General features: G+C 40.3%; 3 protein-coding genes across 5 annotated transcripts; 1 reads left to right on the top strand and 2 right to left on the bottom strand.

Moving 5' to 3' along the window:
* Positions 1-16,068: 16,068 nt before the first annotated feature.
* On the bottom strand, positions 16,069-17,224 carry LOC129763829 (uncharacterized). The gene is made up of 3 exons (XM_055762918.1): positions 17,216-17,224; positions 16,620-17,108; positions 16,069-16,578 (listed from the first exon to the last, which is right to left on the bottom strand). The coding sequence occupies exons 1-3, from the start codon at positions 17,222-17,224 to the stop codon at positions 16,069-16,071; spliced, it is 1,008 nt and encodes a 335-aa protein (XP_055618893.1).
* A 65-nt stretch (positions 17,225-17,289) lies between these two features.
* LOC129762598 (uncharacterized) lies at positions 17,290-23,078 on the bottom strand. 3 transcript variants are annotated; one of them, XM_055761027.1, is made up of 3 exons: positions 23,039-23,078; positions 22,689-22,777; positions 17,290-21,165 (listed from the first exon to the last, which is right to left on the bottom strand). In XM_055761027.1, exon 3 carries the CDS (start codon positions 19,514-19,516, stop codon positions 17,405-17,407), a length of 2,112 nt encoding a protein of 703 aa, XP_055617002.1. In that variant the 5' UTR covers positions 19,517-21,165; positions 22,689-22,777; positions 23,039-23,078; the 3' UTR covers positions 17,290-17,404. The 3 variants fall into 3 exon arrangements, with proteins under 3 accessions (XP_055617002.1, XP_055617004.1, XP_055617003.1); XM_055761029.1 differs by lacking the exon at positions 23,039-23,078 and having other exon boundaries at positions 17,290-20,746; positions 22,689-22,755; XM_055761028.1 differs by lacking the exon at positions 23,039-23,078 and having other exon boundaries at positions 17,290-21,502; positions 22,689-22,734.
* Positions 23,079-23,736: 658 nt separating this feature from the next.
* LOC129762601 (protein trunk-like) lies at positions 23,737-25,091 on the top strand. Its single transcript, XM_055761031.1, has one exon. The coding sequence runs from the start codon at positions 24,154-24,156 to the stop codon at positions 24,886-24,888; it is 735 nt and encodes a 244-aa protein (XP_055617006.1). The 5' UTR covers positions 23,737-24,153; the 3' UTR covers positions 24,889-25,091.
* Positions 25,092-26,688: the final 1,597 nt, after the last annotated feature.

Below are 26,688 nucleotides of genomic sequence, written 5' to 3'. Positions count from 1 at the left end.
AAAAATGTCCAACTAAATATGTCGCATTACATGTCCGTCCAATTAGTTAAATGTCGAGATAAGTGTAAATTACTGTACTTTCAATCTAGAAGCAATTTAAGAATTGGTGAAAATCAATAAGCTCAGAACAACTGCCAAATTCACATACTCATCATATCCTGGCAAACAAATTATGAAAAAATCAATTTGTGTTTTATTATTATTTTGGATATTGTTTTAGAAAGCATTGAACTGTATTTCCTAAACTCTTTTTTGGAAGGTTTAATGGCCCTGAAAAGCGCCTTGTTTTATGGAATGGTTCCAATTTAGAAAACTTAGTACTCGTGGTTTTGAAAAAAAAAACCATTTCGAACGCCCTCGATGCCGCCTTGTTCTGGATTTGCCACCAAAGCAGTTTGTATAAAGAACAAACTTTTTTCTTCTGCTACCTGATGCCGTTTTGCGATTGCGTTTGCCACTCGCCACTCGCTGCAACTGCCTGTTGTCTTGATGTCCACCAAACCGAATGTGGTCTCTTCCGAATGCGGGTTTTCTTATTGTCGCGAGCAGCTTTGCCAGCTAACTCGATCACTTCGGCGGCCGAAACTATATAACGCCGGCTAGGTGGACTGCTGCACTGGTACTAACGCGCTCGGCCTAGCTACCCTTGCGGGGAACTCCAGATCAACACGGTTCGAGCGGGATTTTGCCTTTTCCTTCACTTTTCCTCCTTTACCATGTCCAGACATGGCTGCTTGGATTGGTTTGTTGATGTGTTGTGATGCGAACCGATGTGGTGTACGGTTTGAATGAGAATGATCGTTACGGCAGCGGAGCGGGGATTTTTAAGCTGACTGGCTGGCTCGAGAATTACGCATGTGTGAGACTGCGACCAATGTTTCGTTCATTTTTTTCTTCTTCCTTTCCAATCGTGCTTCATTCTATTTCGCTGCTGCTCTGGTTGCCCGTTTTGGTCGGTACGATTTGAGGCGCACAAAATGGACCAATCAAAAATGGGCACATAGTGTATTTTGACAATGCTTGATATTTCACAATTATTCAATTATTTATCTCCAGAAAAATGAAATGTTATTCGTTATGATAGATGCGTAGATATATTTCCTATCAATTGATGCAAAAACCTTTGCGATCTATTGAGAAATGCTCGAGTTATAAGCGTTCCAAATCTTGCATTTTTTCCTACTTGTTCAGTGCCTAGATTTCCATTCCACCCCCTATATCTTCCGGTTAGACGTAGTCCTACGTCAAAATTCCCAATTGCAAGGACCTTTTTCCGGGCTCTAGGCGAATTTAACACAAGAACGGAAACAAACGAATCATGCTCAAAAACGTCGTTTGATATTTGTTAAAGCGGACACGGTTTGCTGATGAGCGTCGGATGACAATGAAGTGTCTTTCTCAAGGCAGGTGAAGGAGGAGTGCTGGAGTAGAGTTTCTTTCCACAAGGGCTCTTCTCGGGGCTAGAGACGAATGAACTGCAAAAGTTTAAAGTATCTATAATCAAACAAGGAAGGGAGGAAGAATCATGCATTAATTTCAATTTTCCTCCGAGTTGAACTGACATGCAAAATTTTTTGCTTGCGAATTCATTCTAAGAATTCAGTACAAAGCAAACTTTGTGCATAACTAAATCAACAGAGAACACAGAGTTTACAGAGAACACAGAGTTTACATTTTGTGGACTTTCGTAAGGGTAATTTTAAGACAGTTCTCGGAATAAATCGCAGCAGAAGACAACTGCAACAGAAACGACCGCTCAGGAAAAGTGTAGTAGGCTAGACATATTGTGGCACAGGAAAAATATGATGGGAATAAATGCCTCACAGAAAAGAGCGTAATTTCTATTATGAATTAATATTTCGTTTTCGTTTTTCGAAATTTATTCTGAAGTCAATGTAATGGGGGCGAAGTTCCCATTAAACGAGGATAAGGAATCAAGGCGGTTTTCTGCTGCGATTTATTCCGGTTACGTTTCAGACAAATTCAGTAATTTAGTAGATCACCTACAAGCGCAGATGGATTCTGCAGTCCAGCGTGTACAATTATTTCTTGCATGCATTTTCGATACACACATAATATGAAATGATGAAAAATATACAATAAATCAGATCAGTTTACAAAGAACCGCCATTCCACCGGACTACCGGATCACAATTTCTTAATGATTCAAGCTATATGAGAACATCATGTAATACTGTGCGCACTTTCGTTCTAATGGGAAGCACAGTCTTGTGTGGAGCCATCGCTTAGAACCAAGTGGGGGAATAATGAAGCAACTGCGAGTCCAAATGGCTACCACCATTCGATTGTCCCTAATCCGATTGTAACCACCATTTCTGCAACAATTGCATTTGCGAATTACAGTGAAAATGCAGTGCAGCAGTAATTTTGCGGGAAGCCATACCTGGTGTGTCACCTGGACAAGTGGAGATTAGCGGGATTTGTCACGCCTTTGTTTATGACAGCAGACAGCTATTTGTGGAAGTTGGTCAAATCTAACGTAGTTAGACTCTTCCAAACGTGTTCCTACAGTAACTCAGTTTCAGTTATCCGCTGTTGGAGTATTACAAAGTGTCACACCCCATGGTGTTGAATCGACTCGTGAACTCACAAATCGAATTTCACCATTCTGGGGATCGAAATTTCATCAGTCACATGGCTGCACATCTTCCGACTTTTCCCAGTGTCACTGCGCCCCGGTGGAAGGGGAGATTGATCCTTTAAAATGGGAACACTGATCGGATTATCCGCCTCTAGCTTCGACAGAGACTAGGCGACAGCGATGGAAGATGAAAGGGAACGCAATTTTTCACAGCAGATATTTCTGAAGCGAGCAGAACACATTTCCTTCTTGGGCGAACGAAGCTGCGAAGACGAACCAATCTAATATTTAGTATCACAAAGGTGTGCCGACCGAGGGATGTGTGGAAATGAAATGATCGAAGTCGGATTCCTATCCCCTTGTTGCAAAGCAAGCTTTTACCAACTTCAAATGAACTGGATAAATTTAATCTTCTACCGTTATTAGGGACACTTTTGTCAGATTACTTTAATTGAGTACGAATTTTCCGGATGAAGATGTGTGATGCTCGTATATCGCGCGAAAAAAAAACTCAAATTAAATTCCATACTAGGTCGAAATTTCAACTGCCATTAAAATTCACTGAATGGTGTGGTAACGAAGCGACTGCAGACTCAAATTTGGCCCATTATGCCCTAAATTATGATACGAAAAATTTAATATCAATTAACGTCCGCATTGTTTTCCGGTGTTCGCCCAAATTGGCCTACTATGCAGCCAACTAGACAACCGTTCGCTGCCAGGGTAACGGCCACTCTGTGCACGGAGCGGAGAATCAGTCACTAATTACCCCCGGGAGGGCACACAAAGCGTGAACCGTAAATTAAATTGCGACGGTAATAACTTCATAGTTGACTGAGATGACGATGATGATGAGAATGACGACGATGTGTGTTGCCAGCTCACCAGAGGGAGCACTGGGATGACGTTCCGACGATGTTTCGTCCCCTGCTTCGGGGGAAAGGGTTGAGTTGTGTGAATGATGCGTGGAGGACATCAGGAAGTAACAGTTTGTTTGCCGGAATGGAGTGGGTCAGGAATTCGTTTGAAGTACTCTCCACATTCTACACTTCTGACTCGAGTCAGAAATCAATGAGAAAATTAAGAGCATCGAGGAAGAATATTTTTAAACTGTCATCGGAAAATATACACTCATAATTCGATATGAATATCCGTGCCAAATAAGCTTGTCTCACAAAAACTTACCCCTCTCTCTTCATAATCACAAATCCGAGAATATCCGGTTTCCATTCGCTGGCCCTCTCAACTTTACAGTTTATTTTGATTTGAACAAATATGACGTTAAATTGGGCAACTCTTTTTGAAGCCTCCCCCCCCCATCTCTTGCGTAACCTGTCAGACAAAACAAGAACCAACCAAAATCACAGTAGGCGTTCGGGAGGGGTAATACACAGCAACGCAAACATTACTGCCAGGAAGTATTCCTATCTGAGGGGTCGTATTTATCCGGTCGTATTTGTTTTTGCACCCTCGCGGCAAAGTATCGAAGGCCCGGGATGGGATGCAGCAGCAGCGAGGGAGTTTACGATCTGTTTTAAACTGATAGGAATCTTTATTGAAATTTTCACGCCGCCACAGCGCGTTGGCAAATTGTTGACAAGTCAATTGGCCGTAAAGCACTGCTACCTCGGGACACGGACCGGGCTAATGATTTATGCTAATGAGGTCTCGTTAGGCGATACGAAACGTTACCCACGCTGCTATTGCCACAAAAATGTCAAATTCAGAAGCGTGAGGGTGGAGGCTGTTTTTATTTTCTTATCGTTTCATCCTGTTGGCGATGGAGACACAGCAGCAACTTGTAACCGCGAGCGTGGGAAAATTGTGGGGAACCTATTTAATCAACAGCTCTGTATTTCCAGCATTTGGAATGACGTGCAAAGAAAATTCCTTCCTCTGACAGGCAAGCAGAAAGTTGTATCGGTCGGCCGGACAGCCTAATGTCGGAAGAAAGCATGAAGGAAATGTCTTTGTTCCTTTGACAATGGAAGGGGATTATATTTTCCTTTTCTTTGACCGTCGGATAAAATGAATCCAATGAACTGCACGGTCCGATTTTGGTCTATTAGTGGGGATTAGTCGAACGGAATCTAATCTGATGGGCAGTAGCTTTTCTGTTCGAGTGATTATTTAACGATGAAATTGGGGACCGTTCAGCAACTACAATTGCTTTGATTTGTACTGAAGAACGATCATTTTGGTACCTGTGTGCTATACAACAATAATGTGCTGCATCTCAGTTTAATTTTTGAAATCTCTTTCGCATTTTTTACACTTATGAAATTTCCGCAGATTTCGTACTTCTTGTAAGCTCACTTTTTTGCGCCTTTGGCTGTGCAAAAATTAAAACAATATTTTTAGTGCAGCGAAAAAACATTTTTTTATATAAATACTTACGAATTGAATTTGAATTTTTCATTCAAATTTGAATTTTTCATTTTTTTCATTTATTTCATCGAAAAAATGCATGATGTTACACAGTAGATCCGAAATTTAACGCTTATAGTTAAAAACAACTTGTTGCATTTTCAACGAATTCAAACGAAATTTTCTGTCGGCGCTCTAAAACGCGGTTTTTCTATATAAAAATGACTGCCAAATTAATATCGTAGAGTCCAGAAAACAGCCCTAAAAATTGGAGTATTGCTAGATACCTTTACAAGTCTTCGGTTAAGCAAAATATTGAAATAATATTCCAAGTGCGGTGAATTTTTGTTTGTGGTTGGCAATATAGTTGACACGGCCTTATAACGGGTTAACCCAGAAAAACACTGCTTGCCGCTGTCTTGCAAGCTCACTTTATTGCGCTTTCGGTTATGCAAAAATTGAAACAATATTTCTAGTGCAGCGAAAATAACAATTTTTGTATATAGATTGCAAAGAAAACGTTAAAATGCATTAAGAAGCGCTGAAACCGACGATTAAAATAATTGGATTTAGTGAAGAGTTTAGTGATTTAAAATTAACGTTGATGAAGCAAAACCCTTTGTTAGAGAAAAATAAACATTTTCAAGTGAGGAAAATCTACTGTAACGATGCTTTGAAATACAATAAATATAGTGCGATTGTAGAAGTCGATGGAGACACGTATATTAAAATGATGGAAGCCAAATCAGTATTCTGTGGCTTCTAAAACTGTCGTTGAAGATTCTGAGATGTTTTAAATGCTGCGAATATGGTCATAAGATTGTCGATTGCAAATCAGAAGTTAGTGTATGTCCGAAATGCGGTAAAAATCACCAATTTAAAGATTGTAACTCTGAAGAAATTCAATGCTCGAATTGTACAAAAATTAAAAAGGAACGAAGAATGGACGTAGATACTAAAAATTTTGCTTGGAGCCCCATATTCCTTCGCAACTACGAGAGGAAGAAGGAACAGGTAGACTTCTCCATCTAGCCATCCAAGAGAGGAGCATATCAAGATTATGATATTCTTTATTTAAATGTGGCAGGATTACGCACTCATTTCGATGAAATAGAGATCTTGATATCTAGCAAAAAACCGAAAATATTAATAATGGTTGAAACACATTTGACGGAATCAATTGATCTAAATGAATTCAATGTAACTGGGTACACAATGGCAAATTGCTTGTCGAGGTCTGTGCATACTGGAGGCGTATCTATGTACATTTCCGGTCTTTTGAAGTTTAAAGAAATTTACAATGATACATACAGGGACAACTGGTTTCTAGCTGTAGAAATTAGAAGTTCGAAAATGTCTGGAATCTGTGCTGGAATATACCATTCCCCAAGTAGTAGCGACAAGGATTTCCTAGAATTTCTGGAAGATGTTTGGTTGCAACATATACAAATTCATGAACAAAAAAGAATCGTCATTACCGGGGATTTTAATATTGATTGGATTGAACATAGGAAGTCTCATGAATTAAAGGCTATCACCCAAGCTGCTGGATTCAGACAAAGAATCAATGATCACACCAGGATAACAAGAACAACTTCGACGACTATTGATTTAGTTTTTACTAATTTTGACGATGGTGTTATCGAGATTCTTAATGAACGCAAAATTTCTGATCATGAAACAATTGGTTTTATCTCTATCTTCTCGGATGACTTTGTTAACTTTACCGAAATGAATAAAAAGTTTTATAAGTGCTGGAAAAACTATTCGAAACGCAAGTTGGAATCTGTTTTGCAGGGTAAAATAACGCAGATTGGAGAGCTATTTTCTCTTCATGATGCTGCAAAAAATCTTCAAGAAGCACTTTGCTCTTCAATGAATCATCTATTGGCGGCTAGGGAATCGGGGATTTCAGCACTAAGACAGGGCGCAAACAAGGCCTGGTACAACTCTACGTTGGCTTCCATCAAGAGAAGACGAGACCATTATCTATTAATAGCGAACCGTACAAAGAGTATTAGAAATTGGGACACGTACAGAGTATGGAGAAACATTTATGTACGTGAACTAAAAAGCTCCAAAAATAAATTAATTCAAAATGAAATCAGCGCAATTCAGCATGATCCAAAGAAACTGTGGAAAAAATTAAAAGCTTTGTGTAATCCAAGCGGCAATAGAGATATCGACATTGAATTCGACGGTAATAAGGAAAGTGACTTCGTAACAGCAGAAAAGCTAAACAAATTTTTCACGTCAAGTGTGGAGGAAATCCACAATGGTATTGTATCTCCTACGAATCGTCTTTATTTTGCTTTTCCAAGTCTGTCTTCAGAATTGAGATGCTTCAGAACCATCAGCATGGAAACACTGAGGAAGGTAGTAATGGAATTAAGAAACTGTTCAGGTGTTGATGATATCAATAAAACAGTATTAGTAGATGCATTTGATTTAATCAAAGAAAATCTACTATATATAGTAAATGAGTCAATGCTTCGTGGCGAATGCCCATATAGTTGGAAAAAATCTGTTGTCATACCGATTCCAAAAAATCCAAAATCATCCAAACCAGAAGACCGTAGGCCAGTTAATATGTTACCACTGTACGAAAAGATTTTTGAAATTGTTGTCAAAGTTCAATTATTGGAACATATAACGGAAAATGGGATACTGGTAGATGAACAGTCAGGGTTTAGAAAAAATCACTCTTGTGAAACGACTCTCAACTTGTTGCTCTTGAAGTGGAAACAGGCTATAGAGGCGAAGAAAGTAGTACTGGGTGTTTTCATTGATTTGAAACGAGCTTTTGAAACAATGGATCGACATAAGTTACTAAACTTGCTTTCCAATTATAATGTAACTGGACCTGTATTGAACTGGTTTGGAAGTTACCTGGAAGGGCGAACACAAATCACTATTTATAGGGACAGTAAATCATCGGCGGTACCAGTGAATCTGGGTGTGCCTCAAGGAAGTGTTCTGGGGCCGCTGCTCTTCTTGCTTTATATCAATGACATTAAACAGGTGTTAAATGGCAGTGACGTAAACTTGTTTGCTGACGACACTGTTATATTCGTTGTAGTTGACACATTGCAAGATTGCTACATAAAGATGAACCATGAACTGCTAAACTTAGACGAATGGTTGAAATGGAAGAAACTTAAGTTAAACATAAACAAAACGAAGTACATGGTAGTATCCACACGAAATCTTGACAGCGAAGGTCTTAATATAACTATTGATGGGCAAACGGTGGAAAGAGCATCATCGATCAAATATCTTGGCGTTATTCTTGACGAAACGCTGCACTTCAACGAGCATATAAACTATACTATAAAGAAAGCAGCTCAAAAATATGGAGTGCTTTGTAGAATTGATCGATTCTTGACCTTTGAAAGTAAAATCACGATCTATAAATCACTTATTGCTCCACATTTTGATTATTGTGCATCTGTGCTATTTCTTGCAAATAAGAGGCAAATGCAAAGAATGCAAATTGTGCAAAACAAGGCGATGCGTCTGATATTGAGATGTGATCGACTAACTCCACGAAGATTTATGCTCGAATGCCTGCAATGGATGTCAGTGAGTCAGCGTATTAAGTACTGCACGCTTGCGTTCATATATAAGATGACTAACGATATGACACCGAACTATCTACAAAACACGATAACGTATGGGAGAGATATTCACCGATATAACACAAGACAAGCAAGTGACCTCAGAACCATGAACTTCCGAATGTCCTGTACCCAAAATTCACTTTTTTACAAAGGATATCGGCTTTACAATACATTACCAAATGAAGCAAAGACAGCAACAAGTCTTCGAATGTTCCGTAGTATCTGTAAAGAGTTTTTGAAGTATGATTTGGTTTCTTAACTCAGTATAGAATGAATGTTAATCAATGTTAGCATGTAAGATGACGAAGTTATAACGGATATTTGTGTTTCTTATCTTATGACTATGATGATGATGGTATGTTATTCGTTTGGGGAACTTTAGTCGTACTTTGTTTTCTCTACAGTCGAACATACAAATTTAACTTTAAACAATAGTTTGAGTCCGCGCGCGTTCACACACATAGAGAAGCATAAAACTGAACATAATCAAATTTCTCTCGAATCAAATAATAGCGTTCCAAGGGGTTCAATGTGGAAACCGGAGTGAAGCTAGGGATAGTTCAACAGGAATACTCGTAATTTCATCTTTTCAACAGATAGTTATAACGAGATTTTTCTGTGTTGTGGCAGATCTCATTGCAGATTCAGGTTGATACGTTTATACTCCAGGTTGAATGTAGGACCTGAAGTATCGGCTGGAATTAGGCTTAGGTTTGCTCAGCTGTCTGGTCTCGAAAACGGTTAACAGACCGTTGTCGGGTATCCAACGAAGCGGGAATTCTTTTGTAAATTCAAGGTTAATACTGACATAGGTATTGGGTTCAATTCTTGATCGGTCAAGGATTTTTTCGGGTTGGAAACTTTCTTGACATGCCTTGGGAGAAGTAATGGGCCTATAGTATCGGCTAGAATTAGGCTTGGGTTTGTTCAGCTGCTTGAACTCGGAAACGATAGCATCGTGGCCGGGGATCTGAAAAAGCGGGAATTCCCTTGTAAATTATTGGCTAATATTGTAATAGGTATCGGGTTCAATTCCCGATCGGTCTAGGGTCTTCCCGTGTTGGGAATTCTCTCGACATGCCATGGAATAAATGCGTCGAGTAGTTCTTTCGATTAGGAATCTATGTCTGTGTTATAACCAGTCCGTGTTTTTTTTATGATATGCTAACTGGTTAGTTGTATAGTATAGTAAATTTCAATATAAATATCATTATCAACAAGAGCTCGTTCAGCTCAAACTTTTGTAAGGGGACCATCATCATGATTTCATATAATAAATAATGTTTTGTCTTTTGTGTGTGAGTGTGTGCTTTTTTAAATTTTTACTCATTTTATCTTAAGACTATGATGATGATGGTATTGATTGGTTTTGTTTTTATTTCAATTCAATTCTTCAATTAAATTTAAAAAATAATTGTGAAGTCTGCAATAGTTTGAGCCCGCGCGCGTTGGCACACATAGAAAGACTTGAGATCGAGCATAAGCAAAAGTAGTTTTTCGCGAATAAAATAAAAGTATTCCAAGGAGCTTAATGTGGAAAACGGAATGAAGCTAGGGATAGCTCAACCGGAATACTCGTAAATTTATCTTTTCAACAGATAACTATAACGAGATTTTTCTGTGTTATGGCGGATCTCATTGCAGATTTCAGGTTGATACGTTTATACTCCAGGTTGGATGTAGGGCCTGAAGTATCGGCTGGAATTAGGCTTAGGTTTGCTCAGCTGTCTGGTCTCGAAAACGATTAACAGACCGTTGTCGGGTATCCGTTGAAGCGGGAATTCCTTTGTAAATTCAAGGCTAATACTGACATAGATATTGGGTTCAATTCCTGATCGGTCAAGGATTTTTTCGGGTTGGAAACTTTCTTGACATGCCTTGGGATAAGTAATGGGCCTGAAGTATCGGCTAGAATTAGGCTTGGGTTTGCTCAGCTGCTTGAACTCGGAAACGATAGCATCGTGGCCGGGTATCAGATAAAGCGGGAATTCCCTTGTAAATTCTTGGCTGATACTGACATAGGTATTGGGTTCAATTCCCGATCGGTCTAGGGTCTTCCCAGGTTGGAAATTCTCTCGACATGCCATGGAATAAATACGATCAGATAATGGCTTATATTGTTCTTTCGATTAGTAATCTATGTCTGCGAAATAACCAGTCCGTTTTCATTTCAATTTAATTTGCTTACTGGTTTGTTGATGAATAATGTAAATACCGTAATATAATTATTATCAATTAGATAACCCGTTCCGCTTAAACCTTTGTAGGGGAATGAGGTGGGACCATCATCATTATTATAAAAAAAAAACATTAAAATTTGTTTTTTCTTCAAATACACCATTTATTTGATTGATGAAACTGCATGATCGTACACGCAGTAGATCCTAAATAGAACATTACAGTGAAAAACTTATCAATTTGTTGTATTTTCAACGAATTTAAATAGGATTTTCTGCCGACGCTCTAAAATCGCGGTTTTTCTACATAAAAATGACTCCCAAAATAATATTGTACATTTTTAGCAGCTTTAAAAAAATTGGAGTATTGCCAGATTCAATCAGCAGTATTTGGTTGAGCAAAAAATATATTTGGTGGGGGGCAATATAGTTGCCACGACCTTATAAAGGGTTCAACTCTATTTTTATATTATTTCTCCTAAGTTCGGAAACTTATGAAATTTCAAAATCAATTTTTGGAAATTCATATCGCCATTTAGACGAGTCCTACACTGCATGGCTATACGGCTATATCTTCATCGCAAAACATTAGACTTTTTTTTTCAGTAGGATGAGGACATTTCCATTTTAGGGTTGTCCGTTTCCTTTTTTTTTTCCAAAAATGACTTTTTTCAAAATTTATAGCTTTTGAACTACTAGAACGTTATGATTTTTCAAAGTTAACCGATGGTTCAAAAAATCATTTTTCACTTTTTTTCCAAAAACGACTTTGTTTAAAAATTTATTACTTTTGAACTACTGGGCCGATTCAGATGATCGATATATCAAATTGAAGCCAATCAGCCAAAAATGACACATTTGCCAATTAATTAAATTCTAGTCGCATACATCCAGTCTAGTCACATAGAAATATTGAACGAAGACTGAAAACATGTTAACTTTGAAAAATCATAACTTGAAAACGAAAACTAACACATCTCTGATTTTTGGATATGTAATGTAAAAAAAACTCAGCTTTCAAGAAAAAATATAAAAAAAATGTAGTTTCCTTGGTCCCGAAACCATTTAAACTATAAAAAACTACAATAAATAATTACAAAATCAAAATCCATTTTTTTTCGCAAGTCTAATATTTTTCAAAAAATACTATCTAATTGGCTTTAATTTAATGTGCATCGGTTTAGTATATCAAAAGTTATGAATTTTTGTGTTGGAAAAAAAGGGACAAATTGATTTTTCGAACCATGGGTTAATTTTGAAATATCATAACTCAAAAACGAAAAAAAACGCCTCTCTGATTTCGACATATGTTATGTAAGAAATCCAGCACAGCTTTCCAGAAAAAAATATTTAAAAAATGTAGCGCCTTTGGTCCCGAGACTATGAAAAAACTTTTTCTTGCTGCAAAAATTATATTTCTGCTGATCAACACGGTTTCTACCCTAAGAGGTCCGTCTCAACGAATCTTGTTCCTTTCGTTTTGCTTTGCCTCAGGAATATGGAAGTTGGATCGCAGGTGGATGTTGTGTACACCGACCTCAAGGCTGCTTTTGATAGGGTTGATCATAACATGCTGCTTGCCAAACTTGAGAAGCTTGGAGTAACTCCAAGGCTCACTCGTTGGTTCAGGCCGTATCTTACGAACCGAAAACTGTGTGTGAAAATTGGTACGGATCTCTCGGAAAAGTTCACCAATAGCTCAGGAGTACCTCAAGGCATCAACCTCGGACCGATGCTGTTTTCTATATTTTTGAACGAGATTGGGTTGATCCTCCCAACAGGTAGTCGATTGTTCTATGCGGATGACGTCAAAATTTTTATGACAGTTCGGGAAACGGCTGACTGCTTGCGACTGCAGCACCTGCTAAACACTTTCGATGAGTGGTGCTTAAGAAACTTCCTTTCACTAAATGTTCAAAAATGCAACGTCATTACATTTCATCGAAAACATTACATACATACATACATACGTTTACATACATGATCGATCATTATCCTTTGCTACGTGTAGAAAAAATACGTGATCTCGGAATTACGCTTGACTCAGCTTTAAAATTCAAGCCGCACTACTCGGACATAATATCCAAGGCCAATAAGCTTCTCGGATTCATCTTCAAAATTTCGGATCAATTTCGCGATCCCACTTGCCTGAAAGCATTATTCTGTACGCTTGTTCGATCGGTTCTGGAATTCGGCGTGGTGGTTTGGTGCCCCTATCAAACATTGTGGGTGGAAAGAATCGAATCAATTCAGAATCAATCAATTCAAAGAAAATTCTTCCGTTATGCTCTACGTACTCTTCTATGGAATGATCCAATTAATCACCCACCCTACGAGGCTCGCTGCCAATTACTGGGACTTGATACACTCCAGAATAGAAGGAAGGTAAGCCAGGCATTGTTTGCAGCCAAAGTGCTTTTGGGAGAAATTGATAGTCCTGGTATTCTTGCGGAGATATACATCTATGCACCTGAGAGAGTCCTTCGCACAAGAAGCTTCCTTCATCTTGGACCACGTTTGGCGAACTACAGCTTACACGACCCTATTCGCTTTATGTCAGCACGATTCAATGTGTTTTATGAATTCTTCGACTTCAACCAATCTGCCGAAGCTTTCCGTTGCCGGATTCAACATGGACCACTGAATCAAGAATGAATACTGGACGAAGACGCTTCCAACGATGAGTTGTGCTAAATGTTTATGTTTATATTAATGTTTATATTTTGACCATGATATGTTTTTATGTGCTCCTTTCAATGTATGATGTAAAGATGTGGGGTTTTTACGCCATTTTGGCTTTTCCCCGCCAATTTTTCAATATGACGATATATACAGGGAAACTTCGATATAACGTACCCTCGTTAGAACGTACCCTCGATATAATGTCACTCGATATAACGTACACATTTCCAAAGTGTAAAGGAAACATTTTTTCAATATTTTTTTTCTGATAGAACAATAAATTATCTGTATTGTGATGCTAAGACATGTTTTGTACCTTCAATCAATCCCGAAATACAGCTGGTTTTATGATTCCGGGTTCTAAATGAATCAAGCTTTACTCAACAGTACGAAGGGAAACATCATGAGAAAGGCTGGGTTCGTCTTCTGATTGAAGCTATTCATTAACTGTACTAAAACAGCAACACAATAATGTATTATAGACTACGTTTGTAAGTACTTTATTGTGCTTCGATATAACGTACAATTTTGAAAGTGAAATGTACGTTATATCGAAGTTTACCTGTAGTCAGATGAAATAAAGATGAAATAAATAATATAAATAATATAAAACAATAAAAAACGAATACAATCAGTAATAACGAGAGCCAAATTCGAATTTTCTTCAGATGTAGATTTTTTTCAAAAAAGATTGGCTTTAATTTGATATGTCGATCATCTGTCTAGAAGTTCAAAAGTTATGAATTTTTGAAAAAAGTCATTTTTGGAAAAAAAAAAAAAAAAAGGAAAAAGTTGATTTTTCGGACAACCTAATGAAAAAATAAAAAAAATACGGGTCAAATGTTTTGTGATAAAGAACAAAACTATCAATTTTCACGAAAATCTGAGAACCACTATATCGGTTTGGCATGGAATGGCTATATATATATATATATAAGGTATCCAATGGTATTGTTTGGTGATCTAAAAGCTTTCAATATTAATATTAAATTTCTGGGCACTTTTTGAATAGTGAATTTTATATGCTTTTTATCTTAGAAAGATTAATCACTTTCATGAACAAATATTATTCAACAAAATTACTCATTTGTTCGATGGTGCTTATACATACTTCTGCTAAATTCCGAAAAAAGTGATGATGAAATGAGTATTGTCATAATAATTCCATGTATGTATAAATTGTTATTCAACAGGAAAAATTATCTTCTCCCATTGTATCTACAAATCGAACAACGTTTATTCATTTCCGTTTGCCGGAGAACTATAATTTTGGAAGTGCGTTGACAAATACAAATACAAATATTATTAATCGTTCAACGACTATGTTATTTTAAAGATGAGATATCTGAGATACTGAACTGCAAGCAAACAAGTGAAATGTTTGAAATCATTAATAGAAACCAGGGCCCGAAATCTTTGACGGTGAAAAATGAAGACCGACTCTACTCCCAGTAGCTACGCTTCGACTAGAGCTGCTTCGGCATTCACCGTCAACAAAAAAATGACTTGACTAGAAAATGAATTGACTAGCGTTGACTAGCGAGGATGACTGGTGAACTAGTCCAGTCAGTGGTTATTTTAACTGACTCGATTAATGAATACAAATCTGCCTCTTCATTCAACTGACTTCAATCCACATTTCCAATTCCCCCAGACATTAATTTTGTACCCGCGTATGCAATCTTATTTTACGTCCATATAAAGAGAAACGAAAACTTGATTCCTCATGCAAAAAAGTAGTTACCCCATCAATGGACGGTTTATTTTCTACCCATCGTGAAATCAAACCAACAAACTTAGACATTCATCAAGTATGCTATAAAGGTCCTCGCGTTAGTATTAGTTAGTATTGCGTGCAAAATAGGGCACACACCGCACGCTATTTTATACGTGTGAGTAATTTTCGTGTATGATACAAAAAAATCTAGCTCACCTGTAGCGTTTGTCAAACCACGGTGAACTCAAACATCGATGCATGTTATTCGATTCAACATTCGATACATGGGAAAGAGAGAGAGGAACGAATTCGTTTTGGGGGAAGTCACTTCAAAATGCAATGAGGACAATTTGACTGGGAAGAATGAAATGATATAGTCGAGTCGGTAGAGGGAGATAGCGACTAAACGCCCGACTGACTGTTCAGTCGTTTTGGCGGACAAACTGCGTGAAGAAGCCAAAAGCCATCACAAACTGACTACGAAAATAGTCAGTCGGTTAGTCAGCCGACTATCCTCAGTTGACTATAACTATGCCGGGCCCTGATAGAAACTGTTCGGACCCGTCTCGGTTTGATGGTCAGAGGGTCTGGGTTCACCTATTTCGATTCTTCCTTCTTCAGTACACGCACTCAAAAACGAAGCAATTTTCTCGAACTAATTTATTTGCTACAATGTTCTAAAGCGACCGACACGGTTGGCTGTCTTTTTCCGAATGATTTTACTATTTCTATGGATACTATACAACAGAAAAAACATAGCTTGCTTAGTAATATTTTAACGCGGGTGCTCGGAAGGAGCATTACATTAAATTCACGTGCGGCAATTGATGTGCGTGAACATGTCGGTAACCTAAATCCGCATGAGGATTTACTAAATCTATATTACAATTCATTTTGTCTTCATCACTTGTTATGTCCTTGTGCTTCATAGTTGTGAGTAGGTGACGTCATGTCCATCGGGGTTCCACTGGTTGACTGCAGGAGGCAGGAGGTTGATGGTTGCCCTCTCGAGTCCTTCTCAAACGGCAACAGGCAAACACGAGACGCCGGTCGTTTGTATATCCCTTGCGATGTCCTCAGAGTCACTACTCTGACCACTCCGTCCGGGCCAGGGTGGACTTCAGTGATACGGCCGAGGGGCCAAGAGTACGGTGCTTTGTCATCATCCTTCAGGACGACCATCTGTCCGACCTTCAGTTTGATCGGTGGAAAGGCACGCTGGTTGACGTTATGGAGTTGCGAGATGTACTCCCTTCGCCAACGCTTCCAGTGCTGCTGGATGAGCTGTTGAAGTTGTTGGTAGTGTTCGAGCCTATTGGTTGGAAAGCTTGTATAGTCCGGATCTGGAATCGCCAACAGCGAAGATCCGGTGAGAAAATGACCCGGGGTCAGAACATCCAATTCGTCGGGGTCCTCGGAAAGGGGTGTCAAAGGGCGAGAATTCGACCAAGAACGGTGGTCATATCCTCGAACGACAGCCGACGTTGTCCGAGAAGTTTCACCAGAGAAGACTTAGCGGATTTGACAGCGGCTTCCCAAAGACCACCGAAGTTTGGAGCTTTCGGTGGAATGAATTTCCACACGATTCCATTCTGAGCTGCTTCGTTGCTAATGGTGGTTGCGCTTGAGGAATCATTGAGCAGATCGTATAGCGCTCGGAGTTCGTTGCTAGCTCCTTTGAAATTGAGTCCGTTGTTCGATTGGATTTCGGCAGGAACGCCTCGTTTTCCAACGAAACGATGAAGAGCGGCGATGAATTTAGCTGTCGACAAATCGCCCACTAACTCCAAGTGAACTGCTTTGGTACAGAAGCAGACGAAAACAGCGATGTAGGCCTTCTGCGCTGCAGCTTTGCGGTGAACGGGTTTGAGGTAGATTGGTCCACAGAAATCTACGCCAGTAGTGGCAAAAGGTCGAGCGGGAAGTGTTCGAGAACGAGGAAGCTGTCCGGGAGGTTGAGTGACAGGGACAGGGTTGCTTCGGAAACAGCGAATGCAATTCCGGTAAGTATAGCTTGCTAGAGCGGCCAATATTCCTGGCGGACTTGTACGAGCGTCATACGTGGGCCAGCGTGAAGGGAGAGCTGATGGTATGCAATAGCGACAAGACGCGAGAACTAGTGTTTGCTAGGGATGATGATGAGGTGCCTTACGGGAAACGATTCGTTCGCGGCTTCAAGCCGGCCACCAACACGGAGTACGCCTTGCTGATCGAGAAACGGGTTGAGGAGTTTCAGCGGTTAACGGACTGGGACGACGCGATGATTGGATAGCTCCTTAAGCTCTGTAGCGAACGCTTCCTGCTGCACCTGACGAACCAAAACTTGTTTTGCGACTTGCAGTTCTGCGACACTGATGTGAGAGATGTCAGGAATTTCGTTGTGTCGACGCTGACATTTCCGCGCGAAGCGTAAACAAAGAGCTGTTACTCGAAGCAACTTCCAGTACGATGAGATACGGTCGATTAGTGAATGTGTTTCCATATGTGTTAAAGCGGTTAAAATGATCCGTTTTCGTTCTAATTGGTCTTCCGGTGGATCTTCATACCGTTTGGAATTATTCCAGTGTTGGTCCAGCAGCGATAACCAAGCAGGACCGTGGAACCAGTTTTGCAGATCGACAAAGTCCTTCGGTGTGACCCCTCGTGACACGAGATCGGCTGGATTCTCCATCCCCTTGACGTGATTCCATCGATGACCTTTCGTCCATTCCTGGATTTGTGAGACACGGTTCTCAACGTACGTCGGCCAGACATAGGATGGTGATCTCAACCAGCAAAGGACCACCGTCGAATCAGACCAAAACCAAGCTTCAGTGTCGTCCATCTTTAGCGCATGTCGTACTTTTTGGTAGAGTTTCGCTGCGACCAACGCCCCACAGAGCTCCAACCTTGCGATGCTGACCCTTTTCAACGGTGCTGGTCGTGATTTTGATGACAATAACTCCACCTTGATCAGTCCCGTTTGACTAATCGTTCGAGCATAAATACACGCCCCATACGCCGCCTCCGATGCATCTGAGAAGATGTGAAACTGCACCAGGTATGGCTGCGAACAGAAGGCGAAACGATTCACCTTCACATTAGAGAGGAGAGGAAGTTGTTCGTAGAATTGTGCCCACCGTTCCGTTAATTCCTGTGAAAGTGGCTCGTCCCAATCTTGGGTAGCCACCCAGAGCTGCTGCATCCGAACCTTGGCCCATGTTATGACTGGACCAATGAGTCCGAGTGGGTCGAAAAGTCGTGCAATGACTGAATACACCTGTCGCCAAGTCCAGCAACCGATTATGCTAGATGTGGAGACGTCGATACCAAGTACATCCGGCCCCGGTTTCCAAATGACCCCTAGCGCCTTCACTTGCTCTTCCTTGTCGAGCACCAATGTAGTTTGCGTTCCTAAATCTTCTGCAGATACGCCTTCCAGCACGCCTTCCGTACTGGAATTCCATTTGCGCAATCGAAAACCACCTTTTGGTAACAACTGCTCAAGTTCCTGTCTCAGTAACACCGCTTCTTCCACAGAATCAGCGCCTCCGATGTAATCGTCTATATAGAAATCGTCGACGAGCGCCGCTTTCGCTCGTGGAAACGCATCTCCTTCATCTTCCGCCAACTGCTGGAGTGATCGAGTAGCGAGGAATGAAGAGGGCGCCAAACCAAATGTTACCCGTTGTAACTCGTAAGTCTTTATCGGATCGGATGGAGAGAACCGCCAGAGAATGCGTTGGAGTGGACAGTCGTCCGAATGCACCTTCACCTGTAGGTACATCTTTTCGATATCTGCGACTAACGCTACCTTGTGCTTGCGGAAACGTAAGATCAGATCAATTAGTTGATCCTGAATAACCGGTCCCGTCATCAGTGCATTGTTAAGGGAATAATTACTGGTTGTCTTGGCTGATCCATCGAACACTGGTCGAATCTTTGTTGTCGTGCTGGTCTCCTTGATGACCGGATGATGTGGCAAATAACACACGAGCCGATGCTCAGACCGTTCCTCCACATCTTCGACCAATAACATGTGCCCGTTGATCAAGTAGTCTCGTATGGAGTCACTGTACCGCTTATGCAAATCTTCATCCCGCTTAAAACGCCTCTCCAGCTGAATCAATCGCCGTACCGCCATTTCTCTTGAGTCTCCGATCATCTTTTCGAAACCCAATCGTTTTGGGAGCCGAACCACATATCGTCCTTCGGTGTCACGCGAAAACGTGACTTTATAATGATTTTCGCAATCGATTTCTTCTTGTGTTAGCCGCGGAACGTCCTGAATCTCCTCAATAGTCCAGAATCGCTCGATCTTCTGCTCCAATGAGTTGTCAACTGCCACATGACAAACGGGAACTGGATTCATTCGACCTAAGTTAACCTTTCCTGCTGCAACTCACCCGAATACTGTGTTGACGAATAGTGGACGCCCGTTGCCTATGCGCTGGATTTGAACCCGGCCATCATTGAGCAGGAGGAACTCGTAGAAATATTCCAATCCGAGAAGAAGGTCAATCGCACCACGTTTGTTGAACCCTGGATCAGCTAACTCGAAGTCGGTTGGAAGATTCCAGTCTCCAATGGGGATAGTCGCTGATGGTTGGTCCTCAGTCACTTTCTTCATTACAAAGAATTCCATCGGTACTGAGTAATCGCTTATTCGAGATGAAATCGTCGTCGACACGGAATGTGAAACTCGAAAAGTAGAACTACCAATACCAGAAATTTTTGGATCTGATTTAAATCCGTGTTTTCATGAATCAATGATCGGAAAGTATCAAAGAATGGCAGCCATTTATCGTATTCCCCACTGAACTCTGGCAAGCTGATCTTGGGCAAGCGAATGCCAGTACATGCACCCACATTCCTATCTCTAATGGAAGAAGTAGTGGTGGGAGAGGGTGGAGAGAATGGTAGCTTGGACCTCAACCCTGCCTTTACCTTAAAAAACAGCTCCTCGAAATCCGCTCGAAACTGCTCATGGGCCGCCATGTATTTTCATCCTCCTCCAATTCCTCAATGTCACCTTGGACGCTTTCAAATTCGCTCCACTTCTCATCCAGTTTTGCTATCCGTTCTTGCAGTTGGTGGACGTCGGTGTCAGCGTCGTAGTTCTTAACAAACTTTTCGGTCCGGTATACGAATCCGATGACAGCCTCCCGGAGTTGCAGGTTTGCCTTCGTTTTCTTCCCCATGATGACGATGTTGATGGAAAGCAGACGAAATGAAACGACAACTGCGAAACAAGGAACACAAACAAGCACCCACTGGAGAAAAGTATAAGGATTGGAAAGAGGCTCACCTGCGAGCCTATGAAAATAGGCCTTGTATTTTGTTTAATTCGGATACAGGAACAATAATCCGGAAGCGTTGTTTGACCAATGATGTCCAGGCAAGTGTGTCGGCACCGATTGGATAACTCGTGAAAAAAGACCAATGCTCACGACGTAACGATGAACAAGGCCTCCCGTGATCGTGGGCAATTCGTTCAAGCGAGATAGTTTTCCAAACTCAAGCACCAAATCGCAGTAGCATGCGTTGAAATAGTTCAAGCCGTATTCGGAAATTTCGAGAAAGAAAAGTGCGCAGCAGGTACCTAGAAAGAAAGATCCGGTAGATCCAACAGAATCAGCATAAATTATTGGACAGGTACTCACCGTTTGAGCCTGTACAATAGGCCTTGTATGCTGATATTCTATGCTCCAATTTTAAAAATGCAGCAGGGTCCTTTACCCTATAGCTGGCTTGTAGAATAGCGACGAACAAACGACCAAAAATTGCGTATCCGATAACCCTTTGACCTACAGAAAAATCCTGGTCATGGCACCAATGTTCGGACCCGTCTCGGTTTGATGGTCAGAGGGTCTGGGTTCACCTATTTCGATTCTTCCTTCTTCAGTACACGCACTCAAAAACGAAGCAATTTTCTCGAACTAATTTATTTGCTACAATGTTCTAAAGCGACCGACGCGGTTGGCTGTCTTTTTCCGAATGATTTTACTATTTCTATGGATACTATACAACAGAAAAAACATAGCTTGCTTAGTAATATTTTAACGCGGGTGCTCGGAAGGAGCATTACATTAAATTCACGTGCGGCAATTGATGTGCGTGAACAGAAACTATAAGAATTATTTGTCGTTCAAAATTTCTTCATTGCTTGCAGAAAACTCCCAGAAACGTCAATTAGAATATTGATTTTATACATAAGAAATAATTGTCATAAAAGGATTTTATTTCGAAAACGTGTTTATTTCTTCCATGCTAGAGTAGCTGCACTCCTACAAGCTATCAGAATTGGCCTCGTTGTCGTGGATCGCCATACATAGACAGTATGGTGTGTAATGAAGGTCTTCGCATTGGGATTAGTAAATAAGCCGCAAAATATTAGGTTGGGGAATAAGAAATTCATTATTTTCTCGGTAGCTGGCTGGAACGATTGATATATTGCGTCATACTATTTCAAGTTAAGACTTATTAAAATTTTTTTAGCTGTTTTCTGTTTGTTCTGCTTAGTTGTGAGCTGATGGAAGTCATCAAAGAGAAAATTCGGTACATTTTACACTTTTTCGAAGAAAATGCAAGCCAAGCCACTGAAATTGTAAATGATGTTTATGGTGCCGATAGTAAAATACGTGCAATATTCCTTTAATTGTTTCTTTTTGTGCAATACACTAAATTCAGATCGCTACTGTCAACAAATGGGTCGTTTGAAGCTAGCGATTGACCTGAATCATCTAGAATTGGTTGCCAACAAGAGGTGTTGTGTTCCATCAGGACAACGCAAAGCAACACAATTCCGGGAGCTAGATTGAGATGTTTTAATGCATCCAGCTGGCACCAAGCGATTACCACCTTTTTCTCGCATTGAAAAACTTCCTGAGTGATAAGAAATTGGGATCGAGAGAAAATTGTAAAAAATTATTGCTAGAATTTCCTCCAATAAGGACCAATACTTCTATGAGAGAGACATTATGAAGCTACCTTTGAATTGGCAACAAATTTTACAACAAAACGGTACATATTTGACCTAAATAGGACAATCCCAAGCATATTAAAAAGATTTCGAACTTCACCCACATAATCTAGGCTAGAATAGTAAGGATTTCCACGTTGGATAATCACTGGGCCATTGTATATGTCTGCACAGTGGGTCACATACCCTAATGGAATTGGTTCAATCTTCAGGTAGAGTTTTTGCTGAAGGAATTGGAAGCACTGACAGGTAGCATCGAGAGGGCAACAAACATATGAATATTATTCGGCATTTTAGCCTTCAATCCGATTGTTCTCATACTTTCAGGGTATGAAATTAAACGAGTTAGCTAACTTTCCATGTTTCCATGATATTATATATAACATCAAAATCGAATTTTTTGCACAATTACCCATGTTTTAATATGTTTACGAAGTTTATGCTTCCATATCAGAACGGCATGGAATGGAATACAGAAAAAACGACGTATTTATTGGTTGATTCACCAAATTATGGAACAACAAAATACTTCAACATAAAGCCCCAACTGTACTGTACTGACCTGTGACTGACGTGAAAACATGAAAAGTTAGGTGTAATTGTCCTGCCTGGGGATGCAACCTTTCTCCATTCGTTTCCAAAGGAAAGCATCTAAAAAGATATATGAATAAAGTGTTAGCTTTTGTTTCAAATTCAAATTAATTCACTATTATTTATTGAAAAGAAACGTGGTTTATATTGGTTTCCAAAATTGTTTTTCCCATTTCCAAAAAAATATTGTATGTTTCTATATGGGATAGGACATAGTCGTAGCAACCGATAATGAAGTAGCTTAGTTAAGCCGCGGCCAGTCTTCAAAAATTTATCTTTCTAAATTATTATAAATTCCAAATAGAATATATTAATACATACCGTGCCATTGCCGTTGCACTTCCATTTTTGATTGGTTTTTTGCGTTATTTCCCAACAGCACGGCCCAAACACGAGTACATCGAGTCAGGTCAGGTCAGGTTTTGTACTATAGAGACTTTAAACTTCATCAGTTCATTCGTCTCTAGCCTTGAGAAAGGCCCTTGGAAAACTTAACTCTACTCCTGCACTACAACTCCACCCTCATTGCCTTGAGAAAGGCACTCGATCCCTCGCCGTCCAGCTCGTCCAGCAACGATGTTGTCCAGTCGGTGTCCACACAAAGAATGTTTTTGAACATCGAGTCGTTCCGCTGCTCTGCTGAGCGAACATCATACGCCAGAAGCTATGTAATCATTTCACATCGATACACCACAAGAGAACTTCGATATTGTCCGTTCTGGCACAGTCTAATCGTCACGAGTGTGATTCGACGATATACGCGAAGGGGTTAATCAGTCTATAGAATCGTTTTCTCATCGAGTTGAAATTAAAATTACACCTCGTAGAACTGAGAGGAAGACTGTAGCGTCCGGTGTTCGGTTCGACAAAGTAAATGAAGAATCGCAAATCTAGATCGTCGTGCAAGGGCTGTAAATACCAGCCGACGAAATTACAAAAAAAAAACACCGTAAGCTCATAAACTACGGAATCACTTCATGTGGTCTGTATGAAGTGTGAAAATTTGGGCTGTTTGTGAAGTTGCCAATTACCCACTTCTAAAATAGATCATAATGATCTTATTCAAATAGTTCCGCCCACAACACATTAACCCATTATCATGGTGTCATAAATTCTGTATCCCTTATCCAAACATTGGGCAGATTCAATGCATGAAAAACAAACAGTTGTAACAGGTAATCGAGGCATTTCTTCGGCGACCTTTATTTTACCTGCGTCGCTCATACGTGACAATGTCTAACTGTTTCAATGCAAAACTGGTACCTATAGCCACAGGTATACAAAGATTGGCCACATATAATATGACGCGTTCTTAGCCTGGAGCAGCATTATCTAACGAGTTGGTGGTCAGCCGAGTGCACGAAATTCCCTGCGTCAAGTGACCGATTAGTTAACTTGTTGTCAGAGGTCCGAAAAGTCAGTAAACCAGTGTCAACATGCGAAGCATATTGCTAGCTGTTTGCGTGTTTTTACTCGCAGTCCCAAAACCATTCCCCGTAGGAGCATTAAGTTACCTGAGAAACAGAGCGAAAAAATGTGCAACATTGCCGGATCCGGTGCTGTCCGATATTTTGGGACCAGCGTTCAATTCGCGCTACATGAGCATCGATCGGCCGCCGGTGATGGAAGACGAACCGATTCATGGGAACGGCGATGGCAAACGTGGCGTGACGAATGGCCTGTATCCCTCCTTTTACGTCGACGAGAATCATGCGGTAGAACTCGGGAACAACCCAGCGTGGGCGGTAAATCACGCCGTTGAGACGGATAACCCTGTGCTGCGGAAACCACGGAGTGCTTACAACGCGCTGCTGAACGACATGGGCAAGGAGAGTGGCTCCTCGAGACCCATCCGAGGACGCGGTCAGAACAAACCAATCGCCAAGCCGTGGGAGTGCGAAGGCAAGATACGGTGGATCGATCTTGGACACGAGTACTTCCCACGGTATCTCAGGACCGTTGAGTGCGTGAAGAAAAGCTGCTGGTATGGACACTACCATTGCGTGCCCCGATCGTTTACTGTGAAAGTGCTCCGTCGGCGCACCGGAGAGTGCGTTCCTGCGGAACAACTGAAGAACATCGGCGTCGATGGACTGCCGGGTGAGCTGCGTGAACTGTGGGTGTGGGAAGAACGAGCGGTCAATTTCTGCTGCGACTGTGCGGCACATTAGCTGCCTGGTGACCATTTTTTCAACTTACCTGAAGTTTGTAAATATTTGTAAATATTAGCTGTTCAATTGTTCTAGTCTTGGCACTCTCTCTCTCTCTCTCTCTCTCTCTCTCTCTCTCTCTCTCTGCGTAACAGGTTTTGTTAGTAATAAAATTTATCGACGTATAACAATTTGAGTATTTATTTACTTACCCGCAAACATTCCGGGTGAAATCGTTCCTCCCTCTCCCCTCGAAAGTTCACCTACTATCGAGTGAAATCAACTTTATAATCCCTTCCGATGCGAGAAAAAAAAATCCATCGCTTGTTTTTCGGCCGATTTGCATAAATATTGAAACACTTTCGCTGTCAAGCAAACATATCGCGAGTGGTCCTTGCTATCCCGCCGGAGGGAAACTGTTGCATATTTATGAGGCCAATTGGTGTTCGGATCGGGGGCTGAAGTGGCTGGTTGAGAACATTTTTGTCACCATAGGCCAATAATGTTGTAATGACTTAATAACAATAATCGACAGCAGATTGATGGATTGAAATCGGTGCGGGGGGAGGATGGAGGGAGAAAATATATGCATAGAAATTAGCTGTTTAGAGCCACTTATGTTGGGTTATTGGAGGGAAACTGTGTTCGGACCGTGACGTAGGCAGCGAGAAGTGTGAATGGTTCAATTTTTTTTTCGTCACATTCTGTTCGATGAATTACAAAGAAAAACTGCTATAAAAATGTTAATTTTAATTTTCTTTCTTTTTCTCTGTCTTGGATTCTAGGTGAATGCTCAATACTCAAGAATTCCACGAAGGAGTGTTTTCCGACTCTCAATGTTTGGATATACACTCGACATAAAAATTAGAGGAACAGAGTACCGTTTTGTCTCAAATTCCGAACACTTCATTTCTAAATGTAAATTTACTAAACTTTTATGTTATAAACAATTGAATAATGAAAATACAGACATTCTTTGAGGTTCATTTTGACATCGTTTACAGGTATCGATACAGCATATGATTTATAATATTAGGCATTTGCAAAACAGTGACAGTCGAAACCAATGATAAAATGTTTGCGTTAGTAAATTCTGCAAAAAACAAGCGAAGTTAATATTACAGTTTTTGTATTTTTTAAATTTTTTTTTGTTGTTTTCATGTCAAGTACCAGAAATGATAAGTATCTACAATAAATGGAAGGAAAAAAAAAGGTATTTTATGCCGTAATCTTCGTTAAAATTAGTGTTCGAAATATTAATCAAGTTTCTACGCATGATTCAAATTGCGAACACTTCCTATTTCAATGTGAATTTACTGAACTTCAATTTTATAAATAATCTAATAATCAGAACCCTGACATTCTTTGCGTTATAGGCTGCATTTTAATATCATATACAGGTATCGATACCAATATAGCGCCCTTGGTCCCGAAACCATGTAAACTATAAAAAACAAATACAATCAATAATTACGAAAGCAAAATCCATTTTTTGCGAGTCCAACCATACAAATGAAACATAAATTTCTGCATTACTCGCGAATTAATCAAGTAAATGAAACCAAATTAGGCATATGGAGGTTTAAGGGTGCAGTAAATGATTCTATGGATTCTGTTCACGTGGAAGGAACATTTATTTCCAAAATAAGAAAAAAATCTTTCTGGAAGGTTGTAATGAAAAATGAGGACTAGCAATAAGACTAGGCTTTGGTCATTTGGTAATTTGAATACATTTGAATACGGATCAATACGGTGCTCCTATGAGTAATAGATAACGGTACTCAGTATCAAACCAATGTACTCGAAAAAAAGTAATGAAGA

The sequence above is a fragment of the Toxorhynchites rutilus genome, chromosome 1 (genome assembly GCF_029784135.1).
Source record: "Toxorhynchites rutilus septentrionalis strain SRP chromosome 1, ASM2978413v1, whole genome shotgun sequence".
Taxonomy (NCBI): Eukaryota; Metazoa; Arthropoda; class Insecta; order Diptera; family Culicidae; genus Toxorhynchites; species Toxorhynchites rutilus.
The sequence above is the reverse complement of the archived record's forward strand: the minus strand, read 5'-3'. Positions and strand labels throughout refer to the sequence as shown.